The sequence below is a fragment of the Colletotrichum orchidophilum genome (assembly GCF_001831195.1).
Source record: "Colletotrichum orchidophilum strain IMI 309357 chromosome Unknown Scaffold_7.1, whole genome shotgun sequence".
NCBI classification, from domain to species: domain Eukaryota; kingdom Fungi; phylum Ascomycota; class Sordariomycetes; order Glomerellales; family Glomerellaceae; genus Colletotrichum; species Colletotrichum orchidophilum.
Genome location: NW_019172963.1, coordinates 526,323 through 539,887, shown reverse-complemented (window position 1 = coordinate 539,887; position 13,565 = coordinate 526,323). Strand labels below are relative to the sequence as shown.

The 13,565-nt window shown below is 42.8% G+C and overlaps 3 protein-coding genes across 3 annotated transcripts; 1 reads left to right on the top strand and 2 right to left on the bottom strand.

The window, feature by feature from the left end:
• Positions 1-69: 69 nt before the first annotated feature.
• On the bottom strand, positions 70-1,496 carry CORC01_01428 (uncharacterized protein; the record flags this gene model as incomplete). Its single annotated transcript, XM_022613083.1, has 3 exons — positions 70-261; positions 352-644; positions 716-1,496. 3 exons carry the CDS (start codon positions 1,494-1,496, stop codon positions 70-72), a joined length of 1,266 nt encoding a protein of 421 aa, XP_022480511.1.
• Positions 1,497-2,334: 838 nt separating this feature from the next.
• Positions 2,335-3,007, bottom strand: CORC01_01427 (uncharacterized protein; the record flags this gene model as incomplete). Its single annotated transcript, XM_022613082.1, has 2 exons — positions 2,335-2,734; positions 2,796-3,007. 2 exons carry the CDS (start codon positions 3,005-3,007, stop codon positions 2,335-2,337), a joined length of 612 nt encoding a protein of 203 aa, XP_022480510.1.
• A 4,393-nt stretch (positions 3,008-7,400) lies between these two features.
• Positions 7,401-9,968, top strand: CORC01_01426 (uncharacterized protein; the record flags this gene model as incomplete). The annotated part of the gene is made up of 1 exon (XM_022613081.1): positions 7,401-9,968. One exon carries the CDS (start codon positions 7,401-7,403, stop codon positions 9,966-9,968), a length of 2,568 nt encoding a protein of 855 aa, XP_022480509.1.
• Positions 9,969-13,565: the final 3,597 nt, after the last annotated feature.

Here is a 13,565-nt window from a genome sequence, read left to right as displayed (position 1 = left end):
CTTGATTGCCCTATTTGGGTATCATCGATCACACCGACGTCGCACTCCTCTCTGGACAGGAGCAAGGCATCACGCGTCACGTCTCTCGTCGGAGCCTCGGTTGGCGTGTTCCTCAAGCTCGAGGCCAGTCCCGCCCCAGTCGATGGACGCTACGCCCTTGCCCTTGCCCTCCATGATTGCCTCCAGCTTGTCCTCATTCGTCACATAGGCGCCATTTCCCCGTTTCTGCGCAATGGCATACTGGATTGAGTCTCTCCACTCCTACAAGCAAACAGCGTCAGCAACTTTGTCAATCCTTGGAGCCGCAGGTTCCAGAAAGCACTGCAGCGATATTCGAAAGGCTGAACTCACCCGCCACCACACTTCCTCACTCTGCACCACACACTTCCGGCCCTCCTCGCCGTTTTTGGCCGTCGCAAAGGGCCATATCGACTGCACCACTTTGTATTTGTGCCTGCTTGTGAAGAGGTTCTTCATGCCCATGTAAATCTTGCTCGGCTTCTCGATGCTATTGACCTTGACCTTGGCATGCGTCACGGGGAACGAGATGTTGATATGCCCTTTGTATTGCGTTGAAGCAATCAAGCTCCGAATCTGGCCCTCGATATAAAGCGTGTCCAGATTGGCGACAACTCGCTCGAGGGCTGCAAGGGGGACGCTTGGCATTAGCCGTCGTCATACCAAGAGCATCTCGCGTAACGCAATAAGAACTCACCAAAACTTTTAATCGGGGCCGGATCCTCGATGAACCGGCGACACCATTCATCCAGCTCTCTGTCTCCCACCTCGGGGAGGATATCAGGCTTCGCGCCACCACGGAACGCCAGCTCGCCCGGCGCAACGCAACGAATGTAGTCCAAGCGCTTGCTTACATCGTCTGCCACCAGCAAGCCCATGAGATTCATTTTGAAATCAAAGTCAATGGTTCGACCGCGGTTTCCTTTGACATGAATCAATGGCTTGGGTGGAGTGCATGCCTGGGACCTGATGAGCCCAATCAGGGCGCTGGCGCTCGCTGTTAGATAGTCTGCCTTGGAGGATATGGTGGTGCAGTCGGAAGATAGGGTAAAGTTGGGTGGCGAGTAAAGCCTATAATCCAGCCTAGGTAGACCAGTATAGTAGGGGGTCCCGTGTATGCCGCGTGGGTCGTGTGAGATGGACGTCTCCAAGCTGTTGGAAGGGCTTGAATATGGCGGGGGTTCCGATGTACTGGCGCTGTCGGCCTTTAGATCCTCATCAACAGAGTGACCCGCCAACAATGCCTTTTCTGTTACCAAAGATGACGATGGTCCGCTTGTGATGGATGTCGGCACTGATGCCGGGGGCGGCGGCGACGTTCTTGTTGTCAATGGGGGCTCCGCCGGCAGCTCCGAGGGGCTTGGGAGATTTGCCGAGAGCTCTGGAAGTGACGGAGACTGCAACACCACAGAATGCCCGTCACTCTGCGTCGCAGCCATTCTCAAATATCGCGAGGTGTTGATATAACTCGTGGGCATGGTTCAGTGCAAGGCGTAACCTGGTCGCTCAACTAAATCAGATGAACAGTCCAAGGTGTCGCTTGTGCGTAAGCGGTTGATCACGGGAAAAGAAGAACGGAGAGTGTAAAATGAGATAGTAAAGAAAGAGAGAGGGGGGACCGAGACCAGAGACCAGCATGGTCATCCGTCGCCTCTGGGTAGCAGCGCACTCGTCCTCACTGAGGACATGAAAACCAAAAAAGAAATCACCTCCACTCACACTGGGGTTTGATTTAGGCACCACCATTCTTTTCCAGCCACAGCCCCCAGGCCGCAGCGGAGTGTCACGGCCCACGGCCGGCTCTGGCTTGCCTGCGGCCGCCTATGTGCCCGTTTTGGTGACCACTCTGGACCTCGGGATGCAATGGATGCATACCCACTTGGAACGTCATAAGCACCATGCCGCTCTTGCTCCAATGGGCCTTGGAGGATAAGCAAGTCAAGGCTCCGAGCCAGCGAATCGCATCCTCCGCCGTTTGCTTCGCAGACTTCACAAAGTAGAGGTATGCCTCAATGACAACATCGCGGCAACTGTGTACCGAGTGTTCAATTTGCAGCGCTAGTATTCGTCATCATGGCGATGCATATGCTTTGTGACCCAGACGATGCAAGTGCCGCTTTCCTTCCAAGCCACCCCCGAACAGAAACGCCGCCACAAATCCCTAACTTGTCTTCAAGCACACCCTAATCCATCCGATGATCAGTATGCGCGCCATGCTCACTTCACCAACGCCCAGGAACCAGATCCTCAAAATATGTACTAGTCAGTACTTGTCTCGTGCAGTCATTCATGGGGACGTGCATCCATCTGCCGGCTTCAGACCAGCTGGAAACCATCTTCCTCCGAGACGCGACCGCCTTCCTGGCGCAGGTTCTGCCGGGCCTTGCGGCCCTTGAGAACCTGGCCATTCTCGTTAAGAATTTCGTACTCTTTCTCCACCATACGCTCCGTCTCGCGACCCGTCGTAGTCTTGACGAAGACATCGAGAGTCATTGGTCGACCGGGGCTTTCGACCTGATCAAAGCTGTACTTCCAGTCCTCCGAGGCAGAGAGACCGCCCAAAACGTCTGGCGATGGCGCCATGTTCATGACCGACCGACTGAGAGGATCCTTAATATGTTCCTTGGCACGAGCCGTCGAGTGCAGCCGTCCCTGGGGAAACTCCCAGTGTGACCGGAATTTGCTTATGTTGTGCAACGTCTTCTTGTAGTGGGAGCTATCACGAGTGTTAGAGGTGCTCCTAGGTAGGTATAATGAGAAGTATTCAAGAAACATACGTCTCACTGTTCTTGACCCGAGGGCGGGCCATGCCTCGCTGGTGCTCGCTTCCACCAACAGCCTCCATAGTGTTCCAGTCAAGATGACAACCAGCTAGAGGGCGGGCTCCGTTTGACCACTTGGACCGTGAATCCTTTGATCTTTTGAATTCTTGGTTGGCGCTTCGAAGATCGCGCTCGAACTGGGTTGGTGACTCAATCGAGGCGGCCATTGTATCTGGATGAGTGAAGCACGTTACGCTGGAGAGGTGGTTATGGTGAGCGTCGATGTTCGAGGTCAACAGCTACGAAGCCGCCTTGCGCTTCGTCTAAGGGTAATGTATGCCTGGCCGAATAGAGCCTCGAGTACGGACAAAAAGTCAAGTCAAAAAAGTCTTAAGAAAGGGGTTGGTGGACTAGTAGATATAGTTGACGCAAGGCAAAGCGGAAGAGTTATGCGCGTTTCGGTCCTCGGGTTGGAGGGCTGAGGCTAGACGTAGGCCAAAAGACAAGGAAGGTCCGGGCAATTTGAGGTAGGTTGGGTGAGGTAATCACTCTAAGGCGGATGGACGGAAGGGGCCGGGTGAGTCGCCGAACAAAGCTGAAGGGCTAAGTTACCGAGGATGGCAACCAGGAATCGAGGCGTAGAGGGCCGTGGCGATCTGTATGGTCCGAGAGGGAATGCAAAGTGAAAATCAAGATGGGACGCAGGTGTTGTTGAATACGGGGCGGGGTGAGTGTACAGATGATGTAAGTGGGAAAAGCAGGTGGTGGTGCAGTTGTCAGGAAGCAAATAATGAGGTAGAGGGAGATACGGAGTGTACATGGACAAAGGTAGCGGGATGGCGGACGTGATATAGTCGGCAACATCAAGGAGATAAGGCGAAGTAGGGCGAACCGCTGTGGGCGCAGAGGGGACCGGGAAGGCGCGCGTGTCCCAACTTTGAGATCTGGAGGCAGGCTGAGCTCCAACTTCAGATGAGACGGAAAGGGCGTGACGGAGTGGGCTGGCCGCCACACGGGCACACAGGCAGACCTGGGCCTGTCAAGGACCAGGCGCGAGTGAGAACATGTACGGGATGCGAGATGGAGTTAGGTGGGCTGGTGGTTGCCTCTTGACGGGTAAGGGGGCTCATCGTCTCGGCATAGCGGACAGACGGGCGATAAGCTGGCAGAGAGTACAGCTGATACGTCGATATGCACCATGATAAAGCTTGGGGCGTGTGGGTGTAATCAATGTATAGGGGGTGTGCGGCAAGTTGATGAATGCTCACAATCAATGCCAAAGTGCCTTAAGGTATGACGAATTGCTGGGGCTGCGGGGGCTGCGGGTGCTGCGGGTGCTGCAGAATGCAGATGTTCCCCCGTCATGATGCACTTTCTCCTGCTTTGGGCCAAAAATCGAGACTCCTTCCAATCAGAGAGACTCCGGAAGTGGCGTGGCGTGGGGAGTACAGTCACCCGGCGTTGCAGACTGAGGTGGTGGACAGGAAAGAGTCACCCGGTACCGCCATCCCCAGTGCCGGCGGCTGCCAGGAGTGCCAGCTGCTTTGAGGGTCTCTACCCCAAGGCACCTACAGTAGGTACCTTAGGTGGGAAGGCGTCACTCCGTACCTACCTACCTTACAGGTACTTAAACCTTTACCGTTTAGTGTCATTCAATGCATGCGGCGTGCTCGCCAATGACGACAAATGCCGTAATAACTTGCTGCATGCACACTATAGCACCTAAGATAAGGTACTGATCCTTTACTAAGGTACGTACGAATCACCCATTGTGCCCTTGCCGGCTAAGTAGTTGGCTTCGTCAACTGTTACCTTATGCACTTGGGCTTGGTGATTTACTATTTGGTAGGCCACCTTGCCGCTGGCGGGATGCCAACTCAGCTAGGTTGTGGTTGCTCAGGTCATATGGCCTCACCCGCACCCCTGCTCTATTGACTAAGTACGTAGTAGCTACTCATTACGACAGCAATCCTTCTCGGCGATGTTAGGTCCATAGGTAGATCCTCCTTGTTTCCGAAGGTCGACGCTTACCTTACAACCGTCTCCTGCTTCATGGCCCTCAGGCGTGACCATTGCCTTCGGGTACCGAGAATGATATAACCGGTCACGACGAGGATGTGGACGATATGATGCGGGTTCGAATTACACTTAGCCTGCTGTAGTTGATAAACGGCCACCGCCTGAAGTCCAGAGCAGATCCGGAACATACTAAATGATCGACGTGATACAGCGTTTTGCCGTCCTGCTTATACCCATAACGAGCAGATGAGAGACTTATAGAGCAAGATACCATGGAGTCGCTTTCGTAACATTGCCGCACCTCGAAACAGGACATGAATGATAGGCGATTCCCTCACTCTTTCAACTTCACGTTATTTTGAGCTCACTCATAGCATCCCGAGTCCATCCGTTTGTTTTGGGAAACACGTCTCGGGCGTCGCGGCACTTGCTTATCCGCTCAGCTCACGCTCGTGCTCGTGCTCGTGCTCGGGCTAATTAGTCAGAAGACTTGGAATGGTCTCAGTGCACGGGCCAATCGAGATTTCACCGCAATGCCCGGGATGGGCCCAACCTTGCAGACTGCGCTCCACTGCTGCCAGCTACTCATGGGCCCGTTCCTTGAAACATCAACATTTGCAAGGTCTTTCGCACTGGTCGTCCTTTGGCTTGGCAACCACCATTGAAGGTCGTCAAGGTGGCGTCTGGACACTGAAAACCAAAAGAAGAAGAAGAAATTGGAAGAAACCAGACCGTGTTGCCAAGACGTGCGACCTCGAGGTACGCGGTTGATGACGAGCCTCGTGGTCAGCGGCATCACTCGCTATATTCAACAACTGCTTGAACTTTCTCCCATGGTCCGGTAGGTAGCCTCCCGTCGCCGACGGGCCATGGCTGAGCATGACCGGTTCTGGCTGCATGATTCAGGTCGGGATGGCTTGACATAACCTTATTCTTGGCCGTACCTGACTTCAGCATATCCGTACCGAGCCCAGAACAGAACCGCACGAGAGGGCCATGAAGATGTTGGGCGTCCAAGCAGTCAGTCCAGTACGATCTATCTGGCTTGAGGCCAACGTCGATGGTAGGTTGTGTTACGGCGGTGCCCGGGTGACCATCTGTTGCGACCCTTCAGGCCTCAGTGTGTGCCTTGGCTGAGACTCTGACATCCCAATTCAGTGAACTCGAACTGGTATGAAATGAGCCCTGCTTTCAATCTTGCGACGCGTTTGCTCCCTCAGCGAATTGATACCTCAGAGTAGGCATATGGCTCCCAGATTACTCGAGGTACTGCCAAGTAATTAAGCCTTCAAACCAGTGCTTTGTCATGTCCACTTCCGATCTATTTTTTGTCGTCGTCCCGAGGCAAATCTTGACCTAGTGCGGCATAGATCCATGCTAACCACACTTTGCATGGCAAATGAAGGAATCACTGGGAGTGTGAGAGCCGTCAGATCTTTTATGCTGGGGATCTTCGTTCTTGCTGATACGAGGACAAAGAAGAGCATAGTAGAAGGCTCCAACGGTAGCTTTGCACGTGTCCACGTATTCGTTGCATTGCTAACCGGTTTAAGAGTCACTCGCCCATCCGCTCAACCCACCAACGCTTCGATGGGTTCATCCGCCGAAGCACTCAAGGAGCGCCTCAACCCCATACTCCATGCCAATGCCACTGAGACGACGGTTGTGGTTAGAAGGAAGCTACTTAGGTGGCAAACCGAGCCCCATTCTTTCTTGCTGTGTTTCGAGTTGTCTTGTTTCGAGTCTTCTTGGCCCACCGTCTACCGATTTAGCGGTTCCTTTCACCCTTATTCATACCTCTACGAACTATACCCGGCCCGGCGTGGCCCGGCGTTTCTTTCATCTCACATGAACGTCAATAGCTGACCAGTCCACCAGTGTCCAGCCGGTGACGAAACAAAAAACAAAGAATCGACTTTATTTTTCAACCGCAGTGTTTCCCTCCACGTCTGTCATTCAATACCGGGCAGTTTTTAAACTTTCTTTTGACTATGAACGCCACTCCCAAGCATTTGGGCTCTGGCAGGCACAACGCCTCGCTCCGACGATCCTCGTCGGAACTTGTCTTCCCTTGGCCTCGGGTCATCTCCACAAATATAGTTCACCTGAAGGACCGAAGGCCCTACCATGTTTTCGCCCACGAGGCTGTCCCTAGTGTGTTCTTGGCCCTGCAAGTGGCAGGTTGAGCTTCCATGCTTTGTCCAACGCAAAAGGCCCCTGGGTTGCCCTTCCAGTACAGCTCCACATTGGATGGACCAGCGTCTGAGCCATCAACCAGCCGCTTGCTCTGTGAACCCAGGGCATGCCGTTGAGCGATGAAGAAGCTCCGCAGGTCTGTCTACACTCTGGGCTATGTTCTTGAAATCCATAATCGTGTGGTTGAACAAGCCTCCTCGGCGCCACCGTTTAGCTAGATTTTGAGAGAGTTGATATGATGGCGTTAAGAGGTATGTATATATGTCTCTCAGATGTCTCCTTCTTCGATCAAATCACCCCTTGTCCCTATCTTTATCACCTTCACTTAGATCCAAGATTTTACACTCTTTCGCGCTCGAAAAGCATTCTCTTGCAAATATAGCGGACGGGCCGAATATCGCCACCATGTCCCCTAACAGCAAATTGCTCGGGCTCTTCAGCCTCGCAGCAACTGCTCAGGCAGCGTGTTCTAACTTTTTGATTGATGACTTTTCGAGATCATCTGCTTCCGGAATCAACAAGCTGGACTCTTGGACTAGCGACGACGGTTCCATGGCGAAGATCGCCATCAGCAGCGGAGCACTCACCTTCACCCCCAAAGCCGACACCACCTCGTATTTTTATGAGACCCTTGGGTGTGTCAAGGCAGCCACCAATGGCTACAAAGCCTTGTCACTGACGATCAATGGGCCCAAAGATGCCTCTATGCTTCTGGAGATCCAGTCGAGGGCAACATGTAGCGACGACACATACAAGAGCCAATGGGTTACCATCTCTGGCCTCACTGGTTCAGCGCAGACTGTCACCATCCCTCTGTCTTCGTTCACGGAAGCAAACTTGGACGCCATTACCGGATTCGTCTGGTCAACGTACTCTCAGTTCTCCTCATATCAATTCGACAACTTACAGTTTGTCTGCAACGATGTCACAAACCCGTCTGCCCAAGCGACACCGGTTCCGAGCAACCCTCTGTCGGTCTCTCAGCCTAGCCCAACCATTTCAAGCACTCTTACTACCGTACCGGCATCGTCCACATCCGCAACTGTACGAGCTACGAGCATGAAGTTGAGCACCGGCCTCTCCTCCTTCTCGACGTCGGCCAAGTCATCAGGTACCTCTCAGAGTACTCTTGTCGGCTCCACTAGCTCGTCCGTGGCAACCTCCCTCGCCAGCAATACATCTTTGATGGTGTCAAGTGTCCGCTCATCATCTTCATCCATCTCTTCGCTCGGAACGTCAACCGTAACAGGCTCCGCCACTTCTCAATTATCACCTGCTTCGTCGAGCTGCAGCAATCTTTTGATCGATGACTGGGAGTCCCAGTCAAGGTTAACCTTCCTCTACTACAACGCCATGCTTCAGCCAAGCAGTGATGATAGTACCATGAAGAGCATCTCTGTTAGCGGCAACAGAGTCACCCTGACACCAAACAACAAGGATTCCTATTTCTATAGCAAGACTGCATGCACAAATGCCAAGGCTCAGATATATGGCGGTATATCTCTGCGCATCAAGGCCAACAAAGGAGCAACTTTCCAAGTACAGATGGCATCGCCGGCAACATGTGGCGGTGACGACGCAATCTTTGGCTTTCAATCTACGAGCGAGCTCGGATGGACATTCGACGGCACCGAAAAGCTGTACAGTTTCCCCTTTTCCAAGTTCGCTTTCATCGACCAGTCCAGAATATCTTCCATCTTGTTCAGTGGACTCTCTAGTAGTGTAACTTTTGGACCCATGACTTTCTATTGCGGCAGCACACCATCTGAGTATGTCGTCAAAATACAGCCGTCGGGTACTGCCACAGTATCGACTGTACCCGCGCCCAGCGGCACAGTCCCGGCCAAGGTCATTGACAACTTTGCAAACCAGAACCAAAACACCCTCGGGTTTTGGCATGGGGGCGACGTCGACACTGCAGCTAAGTGGTCCAAGGGGAAGATTACCATCAAGGCACCCGATGCCGACTACGCCTACTACACGCAGTTTGGAGACGGTTGCACGGACATGACCATGTATGATGGCTCGTACTTGCATGTTGCCTACTCAGGAAGCAACAAGTTCACCATCGCCATGCAACAGCACAACACGCAATGTAGCGACACCGTAGCACCTTTCCCCGAGACCTGGGATTCATTAGAGGCGGCTCGTTATGCCACTGGAAACGATATTTACATTCCTGTCTCTCACTTCAACATTGTGCGCAAGCGTGCTGTCGGCCTAGCCTTCAAAGGCTTCTACACCAACGAGGCAGTGACATTGACCAAAGTCGAAATCGTCTCATCCGTTCCAGCCAATATCCTCATTCCAAACAAATTGCCGTCCGGTAACCTGGTTTTTGCTTGCAAGCGTCCCAACTCGATTGCCTTTGCCATCGATGACGGAGATCCAAAGTACGCCCAGGAGGTCATGGAGGTGATCAGATCGGAAAACATCAAGGTCACCTTCTTTACTGTCGGCGCTCCGTTGAGGGACCCCTCTACGAATCTGAGTACCATCTACCAGGAGATGATGAAGGAAGGCCACCAAATGGCCCTCCATAGCTATACCCACCCTAGAATGGAGGGGCTCCCCAACAACGATGCTATCAAGTGGGAGTATAGCCAAGACATCGCTGCCGTGAAGGAGCAGTTCGGCATCACAACTAAATACTTTAGGCCACCTTTTGGAAACGAGGGTGCCCGTATGCGGCAGCAACTGGTTGCGGCGACACAGACCAACAGCCCCTACATTGTCAATTGGAACATTGACGTCGAGGACTGGCTCTACGCCCTGTCCGACACCCCCGAGCAGCAGAAGGTGTCTTTCAAGCGCGACCTGGACAAGGGCGGCAGTCTGGTTGTCATGCACTACTTGTATCCCAGTACTGTGAGCTACTTGAGGGACTTTATCAAGATGGCCAAAGCCACGGGAAAGCAGCTCATGCGTGTTGATCAGTGTATGGAGGATCCCGATGCGCCTCCGTTGTCGTGAATTGTTCAGAATCGTGGAATGCAGGTTACATAGAATAGAGCGTATACAGTGCGAGCCGAGTATGTAAAGTTTTAGGACACTTTCTGGTTTATATTACATTAACATCTTCTGTTTATTTTAACTTCAGACTCATTGTCCTGTTCTAAGGTCGCTTCTAGTTTCTCGCAGACGTTAAAGACTCTAATTCGCCACGTAAAGTAAAGAAAGTATTATATAAACAAAACATATTTTTTAATAATATTAATATTTACTTATATATTTAAATAGGCTAGTTAAAAGCTTTTTAACTACTTATTTAAAAAAAAATAAGTTAAAATATAAACCTTTTATAATAATATATTAATAATATTAATAGCTTTAAATAATTAATCAATATTTAATATTTTATTTTTTTTATAATAATATAATTAAATACTGAAATTAAAAAAAAATATTATAATTTTAAAATTAAAATTTAAAAATATATAAAATTATTGTTAGTTTTTTAAAAATTTAATTTAATTTAATAGAATTAAAGATTTATTAAACTATTGTTAATTAAATAAAAAATAATTAAATAAATATAATATATAATATAAAAAAAATTAAAATTTTTAATTTTTTAAAAATTTTAAGTTTTAAAATAAAATATTTTTAATATATATTTTTTTAAAATAATTAATTGATTTTTATTAAAAGTTTTATAATATTATAAAATTTAATAATTTATTGATATTAAATTATAATAATAATTAAATTTATTTATTATAAATATAATAGTTTTTTTTATATTATTAATTTATAATAATTATAATAATATTATTTTTAATTATATACTAACATACTTTATTAATTAGCCGCGTATATTAATTAGCCGCGTACTTTTTTTATAATACGCTCTATTTCTAATTATTTAAACTTTTAATATATAATAACTTAATAATTATAATATTAATTTATATTTAAGAAAATAAAATTATTTTTATTATTAAAGCGATCCGAACTATACGCGTTATAAATTAAAAATTTAATATATAACGTATTATAAAAATATATAATATTTTTAAAAGTATTTTATATAATAAAATAAATAATTAATTACGCCGCGATTAAATCTAGTTTTAATAATATAAACTTAATTTAATTAAAAAAAAACCTTTTTAATACGTTATTAAATAAGATTCTAAAGGATTTTTTTTATAATTTATTAATATAAAAGATATAACTAATCTTTTACTTTAGACGCGAAATAAAACGCCCGTTAAGAAATATTAAGCTAAGAGGTTTATTAACTTATAACCGACTTTAAAAATTAAATTTAATTATTTATATATAATTATTAAAAAGCTATTATAAGCCAGGAGCGTAAAAACATAGTTCTTATAATCTAAAATACTTATCCTTATAAAAAGATCTTCTATTAATTAATTAAATAAATATACCGTCTAAAAGCGCTTAAGAAATAAATTAATAAGCGTATTTAAATAAGTATTACTTTAGCTATATATAGCTATATACTAGATTTCTTATAATATATCCCTTTAATTATAAAGCTATTTATAATTAAATTATATATATAAATCTTTTTTATATCCTTTTTAAATAAATATAAAAATAATTAATAAAAAAAATAAGTTTAATAAAAAAAACTTATTAAGAATAATAATTTTATGCTATTTTATAAATAATAATATTATAGTATATTTATATAAATACGTTATTATTATTATTATATATATTTATTAATAAATAAATTATTATAAGGTCGGTTATTAAGCTATTATTTAAATAAATTAATAAATAATAAAAATACCCTTCTTTTATTACCCGCCCTTTTATTAAAATTTTTTTTTTAACTTTTTTATAAATCGTTTTTATAAGTTTTCTAAATTAGTTTTTAGTTTTATATAACCCTTTTTTAATATTCATAAATTATAATATAATAATTAAATATAAATATATATATATAAGTATATATATAAATATATATATAAATATATATAACGTATATATATAACGAGTCGCTTATTATAGCGAGTCGCCCATTTTTAAATACCCTCTTACTATTTATATAAATTAATTAAGCTATATCGTATAAAATTAATTAAAACTATTTATTAACCTTTTTTTTAAAAGTCTTTTAAACTACTTAATATATTTATATATTATATTTAATTTTTTTATAGTTATTATATTACCACCTGCGTAATTTAACCCCTTTTATATAAATATCCTTTTAATATATATTTTCGCTTTTAATATTAATAACCCCTTTTTTTATTCGGATTACCTCGGCCTTAGCAATATTAAATAAACTTCTAAAACATAGTTATATTTTTTTAACCCTCCGGCGTTTATTTAATATTTTATTTATTATATAAAACTTATAGTATTTAGTTTTAATAAAAGTTAATTTATATACTAACTTATCAATACTTTTAATTTATAAATTAATAACTTCGTATAAATATATTAATAAATTATATTAATAATTATAAATCCGTTTTTTAAATAAAATAAAGCTTTATACGATATTATATATTATAATTAGTATTTTTAAGTCTTAAAAGCCCTAGCTATTTAAATATAAGTTATATAGTATTAGCGTTTTTAATTTAAAATCTAAATAAGAAATAACTATTTCTAGATTAAAAAGTATAATTTTAGCCTATTTAAAACTAATTTATATGTTTTTTTTACTTATTAAAATAAAAAAGGCTATTTTAAAAGTAAAAAAAAAATCGTTTTTAATAATATATATAATTTATATCCGTATTATTTTCTTAATTTTTTATTATATAAAGCTTTTAATAAACTAAAATAATTAATATTAAAAAGTTAAAGTTTATATAATAAATGAAAAGGTATATAAAAAGCGATAATACTATATTTTTTATAATAATTATCGAATTTAATCGATTTATAACTATTATAATTATCAAGGATTAAAAGCCGTTTAATACCTTTTATATAAAACTTTATATATTTTTTAAAATATTTTAATTAATTTAAACCGATCTTATTTATAATCTATCTATTTTCGTTAAAATAAATATATTATTTAAAAAAGAATTAACTATTAATATATTATAAAAAAAGGTAATATTTACTTTTTATAATAATATATAAAAGTAATACCTAGCTATTCGTATATATATTTTAAATAATAAAAACCTATTTTTAATTATTAAATTATTTTGTACGAGGCTTTTTATAACGATTAAAAGTTATAATAACTTTTATATATAAAAATATTTTTATTAAAAAGCCTATTTTATTAAAATTATAAATATTATAATCATATATTTTATATTTTATAATCGTATTTTGTATAAAAATAAATTAAGTTTAAATAATTATAAGATTTTTAATTAATACTTTTTAATAATCGATTTTATATTAAAAACGCGTCTTTAATTATAATTAACGTCGTATAAAGTTTTTTATTTATCATAATTTAATATATATTACGTTATGTTTAATAAAAAAAATAATCGGTTATATTTTATATATTATTAAATCGTAATAAAAATCCTTAATTAATTAAATTAATAACTCGTTTAAAAGTTATAATTTTTTTTAAAAAAGTTATTTTTTTTTAAATTTATATAAGTTTTA